Source organism: Quercus suber, unplaced genomic scaffold (assembly GCF_002906115.3).
Source record: "Quercus suber isolate HL8 unplaced genomic scaffold, Cork oak 2.0 scaffold_158, whole genome shotgun sequence".
Lineage (NCBI taxonomy): Eukaryota > Viridiplantae > Streptophyta > Magnoliopsida > Fagales > Fagaceae > Quercus > Quercus suber.
The window spans coordinates 375,630-381,251 of record NW_027069619.1 but is presented as its reverse complement, the minus strand read 5'-3'; the positions used below and the strand labels follow the sequence as shown (position 1 = coordinate 381,251).

General features: G+C 35.2%; 1 protein-coding gene across 1 annotated transcript; it reads right to left on the bottom strand.

Moving 5' to 3' along the window:
• Positions 1 to 589: 589 nt before the first annotated feature.
• On the bottom strand, positions 590 to 2,032 carry LOC112024847 (transcription factor MYB90). Its single transcript, XM_065777544.1, has 2 exons — positions 1,893 to 2,032; positions 590 to 1,085 (listed from the first exon to the last, which is right to left on the bottom strand). The coding sequence occupies exons 1-2, from the start codon at positions 2,030 to 2,032 to the stop codon at positions 590 to 592; spliced, it is 636 nt and encodes a 211-aa protein (XP_065633616.1).
• Between the last annotated feature and the right edge of the window lie 3,590 nt (positions 2,033 to 5,622).

The window sequence follows — 5,622 nt, the reverse complement described above, 5'->3', positions numbered from 1 at the left end:
ATAAATAACAAGAGGAGAGTGTAGATAATTATAATCACGAACGAATTCAGTACAGGAACTGTTTGTCCTTAGCTTTACATTGGAAACATAGAGATAGACTTTAAACGGTCATAAACGCCACCTCTAGTCCTTTTATTTGATAAATCTCCACACATCCAATTAATTTGGACAATGATAATAAGGAAAAACACTGGATCAACAATAATAAGAAAAACTATATAAAGACTATTATACGAGGGGCGGTGTTTGTTTTACACAGTAGTATGTCTTATACGGATTCAGATTCTCTAGATTTCTTAGGGTACTCCACTAAATAGATTTCTTTAAATCTTAACCATTCTTTAACGATTTAATAGTCTAGATTTTGTCATGTTAGTATTCCATTAACAAGAAACATTATTATATTATTTTAAGAGTATCGTTAGTTGAATACTTATATGGCAGAATCTAGACTTTTAAACCATAAAAGAATGGTTGGGATTTAAGAAAATTTATTAGTAAAGTACCCTAGAAAATTTAGAGGATCTGAATCCATTTTATACACACATACATTGTAAAGCAAGTTTTTTTTGGCCTTATATGATTATTCCTATTCTGCATTAAGAACCTCCCAAAGGTCCATATCAAGGGAGAAGTCACCCCAATAATTCAGGACATCCTCATCTAGGGAGTCCTCCACAACTTTTGCCTCTGGTACTATTTCCTCCGCCCAAAAGGTTTCCTTGGGCACTTCATTCAACCTGCCACATTGCGTACATGTGGCTCTCTCATCAAGTTCCCCGCAATTTGACAAGCTTTCCCACCAGTTAATCCTCCCCTCCGATTGCATTAATGTTTGAGATATGTCTCTGATATCTTCCTTTTTTTGAAAGCTTTCTACAATTGCAGGTTTCCCACTTAACCAAGTTAAGTTTTTGGATAAGATCCTAGGTTGTGGCTTTATTACGTTCACTTTCACCATATCTTGGGGCTTTTCTTTCAGCTTGGTGATGCGTGAACTTCCCTTTTTGAGGAGGTGTGTATTCCAATAGTTTTTCACATCATTAGCTGTTCTTCCCGGAAGTCTACCTGCAATAAGTGACCATCTATACAAAAAAAGAAAAAAAAAAGTTCAAATAATTATTGATTAACTTGTAATCTGTTTACTAAAGAAGACCATGTTATCCTGCATAAACAATAAGGGAAAAAAATTAGTGGCAAATGACTTTAGGTTTTTAGCGAGGGAGAGCTGTATTTAAACTAGAATCTTGCCATGTCATATTTTCATTAAATAGTACAATAGATTATTCTCTATACTATTTTATTTTTTGAGTAATGCTACAAATACAAACTATTTTACAATATTTTTACAAAATATTGACATGGTCAACCTTTTATTAGTTTTCATGTTGGCCCATCTTTTATATCACTTTTTCATTTATCAGTAATCTCTCATCATATTAGCAGTTTGTAAAATTTTTTTTGTAAAATAATTTAAATCTCTAGCATTATTGTTAGGGTATATGTGAATCATGTTAGGAACATATGCCATTTAGAATAAGTTAATCCAATAACAAAATATACTTTACTTGTAATAGAGTAGATCTAGGGTGTATTTAATACTTCAATGAACAAGAGTTCAAGTTCAAGTCCAAGTGTTAAAACCATGCAAATTTGTCTAAGAAACAAGTGAAAAAGTGCTAGATTTTAAAGCTTGATAGCTAGTTCGATAGATAGCATCTATAGAGGTTTAAAAGGCTTGTTTAGCCCAATGCTCGATAGACAACCCATCTATCAAGATTTACGAAAATCAGTTTTTTAAATCTGATTCCACACCATTCCGTGTATATTTGTTTAGGCTTTATTTTCTCAAAACCCTAAACATATATAAGAACTATTTTAAGGGCGGTTACAGCGGATGCAACTTAATGCAAAAGTTTTTCACAAGCATATTGTGACCGGAGACATATGCCTTAGTTAATCTTTCTCTTGAAGAAGCTACTGTGTTTGTATGTTGTAGGATTTTGTAACCAAGGATCTTTGTGATCTTCATCGTGTCAATGAATTGAAGAACTTTGTAGCCAACATCCTTCTTAAGTTGGTGGTTAGTCACGTATTTGGATCCATGCATCGATTGGTTAGTCACGTACTAGGAACCGCACATTGAAAATGAGATATTGTCATTACAGAACAAGTCCAATTAGGTATTGGGGTAAGGGTTCAATTGTAGGTTAGTGTCAGGTATTAGGATTCCTATACTTGTAACCATTTGTTATGATAATAGTGGATTCTCGGGAGCGATGACTTTAAATTCATTTGGAGGGGTTTTTCCTAAGAGGTTTTCCCCATTCGTAAACAAATCACCGTGCCAACTTTATTTTCCATTGCATATTAACTTAGTTTGTAATTTGTTTATGCTACCATGCGTATTACATGTTAATTGAATTAATTAATTAACTTGGCTAATTAATTGGTTAGTTTATCACAAAGGGTTAATACATTCTTAGCCTATAAAGTGGTATCAGAGTAGGCATACTCTAATTAGGGTTAATCTTTGTTGTGTGATCAATTGACTCTTGTTATCATGGCTGCAAATGGCATGAAAATATATTTGTTTTCAAATACATCTTGTTTTTCTAATCTCTACTTGATTGAGTGTATCAAAAAATGCAAGTCTAAACGTTATTTTAAATCCATCATGATGATTATTGGAAAAGATCTTAGCATGACAAAGAAGAAACTAGACTGTTATAGAATGAAAATGGGCAGAGGGGTTCATTTGAGAAGAGTGAAAGTTAAAAGTTTTGTTCATAAATGGCAGATGAGAGAAAACACCATCCCTACTAATTTGTCATCTAAGCATGAGGTGTGCTTTATGAAGTCTGCATTTAAGGTTATGGACATGTGTTTATGGTATCTTGATAGTGGCTGCTTAAGACACATGATTGGAGACCGATCTCTCTTTAAGGTTTTCAAGTCTAAGAAAGGTGGTAATGTCACTTTCGGTGATGGGAGCAAATCACAGATTAAAGGAAAGGGAACCATCTCTCTACCTACACTACCAGACATTGCAAATGTGCTATATGTAGAAGGTCTGAAAGTAAACCTGTTGAGCATAAGTCGGATATGTGATCGAGACTTTATGGTGTTGTTCTCAAAAGGGGAATGCCTTGTGTTGAATGAGTTTGGAAAGAAACTCATAAGTGGTGTTCGCACTCTAGACAATTATTATGGTTTGGTTCTTGATGCGAATAATGTGTGCAATAACATTCGTTTGCCAAATGAAGATCTATGGCACCAAAGAATGGGACATGCTAGTTACAAACATCTTTCAATTGTATCTAAGCATGAAACAGTTTTAGGGATACCAAAACTCAATAGAGTGAATAATATGGTGTATGGACTGTGTCAGCTGGGGAAACAGACAAAAGCCAAACATCCGGGCACTCAGACATTTGCTACATCTAGACCATTAGATCTACTACATCTGGATCTCATAGGTCCAACTAGAACCAAGTCTCTTGGTAGGAAGACATATATCATGGTTGTGGTAAATGACTTCACTATGTACACTTCCCGAGCCTAAAGATGTTCAAGAAATTGTTGATCAAGAGCCCACATCTCCAAATACTCCTAGCACTCCAAGTGTTGTAGAAAGTTCAACAGACATATCTACCTCACCTAACTCTGAATCCTATGAAGAGAAAGGACCTTCCTTCAGGATTAGGTTGAATCATCCTCCTGAAGTTATTGTGGGAAACATGAATGAACTTACACTAAGGAAGCGTACAGTTGATAAATGTGTTACTAAATTTATCTCGTATTCTGGTTATTTGTTGCAGGTTAAACCCACCAAGGTTGAGGAAGCTCTTCAGGATGAAAGCTAGGTTGAGGCTGTACATGATAAATTGCTTCAGTTTCAAAGGAATGATGTCTGGACTCTAGTACCTAGACCGGAAGGTGAGCACATCATTGGCACAAAGTGGATCTTTCGCGACAAGACTGATGAGGAGGGTAATGTAATCCGCAATAAGGCTCATCTTATGGCTTAAGGATACTCTTAAACGAAAGGAGTAGACTATGATGAGACATTTGCTCTAGTAGCTCGTATGGAGTCCATCAATAGTCTCCTAGCCTTGGCATGTCACTTGAAGTTCAAGTTTTACCAAATGGATGTAAAGACTGCTTTCTTGAATGGGTTTCTTAAAGAAGATGTCTATGTGGCTCAACTAAAAGGATTCACTGATCCACACTTTCCAGATCATGTGTTGTACCTCAAGAAAGCACTCTATGGTTTAAAGCATGCCCCTAGAGCTTGGTATGATTTGCTCATACAATACTTGGTGTCACATGGGTTCACAAGAGGAAAAGTTGATCAAACTCTCTTCATCACAAGGGAAGATGACGAGTTGGTAGTTGTTCAAGTTTATGTTGATAATATCATCTTCAGGTCGACTAAGGATGAACTTGCTCATAGTTTCTCCAAACTTATACAGGCCAAGTTCGAGATGAGCATGGTTGGAGAGTTGAATCACTACCTTGGGTTGTAGATCCGTTAGCAAGAGTCAGGTATATTCCTATCTCAATCTAAATATGCTAAAAATCTTGTGAAAAAGTCTGGTTTGGAATCTGCTAGTTCTGTTAGAACCCCTATGAGCTCAAATGTTAAACTCACTGTTGATTTGTTGGGTAAAAGTGTTGATTCATCTTTATATAGAAGCAGGATAGGTAGTCTTCTTTATCTTATTGCTAGTAGATTTGACATTAGTTACAGTGTGAGAGTGTGTGCTAGTAGATTTAACATATTTATGTGGGTAATAATCTTATCTCCTGGATGAGCAAAAAGTAGAATTCCATTTCTTTATCCATTGTAGAGGCTGAATACATTGCTGCTAGTAGCTGCTGAACCCAACTTTTATGGATGCAGAAACTCCTCCTTGATTATGGTATTCGTCAAGAACATCTTACCATTTATTGTGACAATACTAGTGCCATAAACATATCTAAGAATCCTATTCAACATTCTCGAACTAAACACATAGAGATTCAACATCACTTCATTCGGGAGCTAGTCGAAAATGGTACTCTCACTCTTGAGTTCATTCACACTAATGATCAGAAGGCTGATTTGTTCACCAAACCTCTTGATAGCAAATGATTTGAATTTCTTCACTAAAACATTGGTATTATCTCCATGGATTGATCTTCTCTTCTCCTCTTCCTCCCTCTTGCATTTGCATCTAGTTTTATGCTTTGCTTAACATGTTTCTGTTTATTTGTTTTTAGTTTTGATTTATTTTGTTTTTCATAAATTTTTTTTTTTTGAAAAATCAGAAAAATACATTGGTTCTTGTGTACCTTAGATGGCCATTGAGACAAAATTTTCTAAACTTTGTATCTTTTGTAACTTAGATGAGCATTTTTATGCACAACTAAGCAAGTGAGCTTTGTGGCTCATGTTTGTGATGAGTAAGATTAATTAATCTCTTGTACTTAACACTCATATCACTCTTTTTGACGGGAAGGACTAGAAAATTCTAAGAGAAAGGTATAAATAACTATCTCACCACTGTTGTCTGCCAATCATGAAATGACATTTGTATGCTTCGGCATAATAAAAGTACAATGTCAAAAATTTAACAT

Bases quoted from the DNA above. Each gene is read 5' to 3' on its own strand.
- LOC112024847 (XM_065777544.1), bottom strand. From the start codon at position 2,032: ATGAAGATCACAAAGATCCTTGGTTACAAAATCCTACAACATACAAAC. The intron at 1,086-1,892 runs GTAACCGCCCTT...TTTTTTGTATAG, and splicing joins TGCATTAAGTTGCATCCGCT to ATGGTCACTTATTGCAGGTA.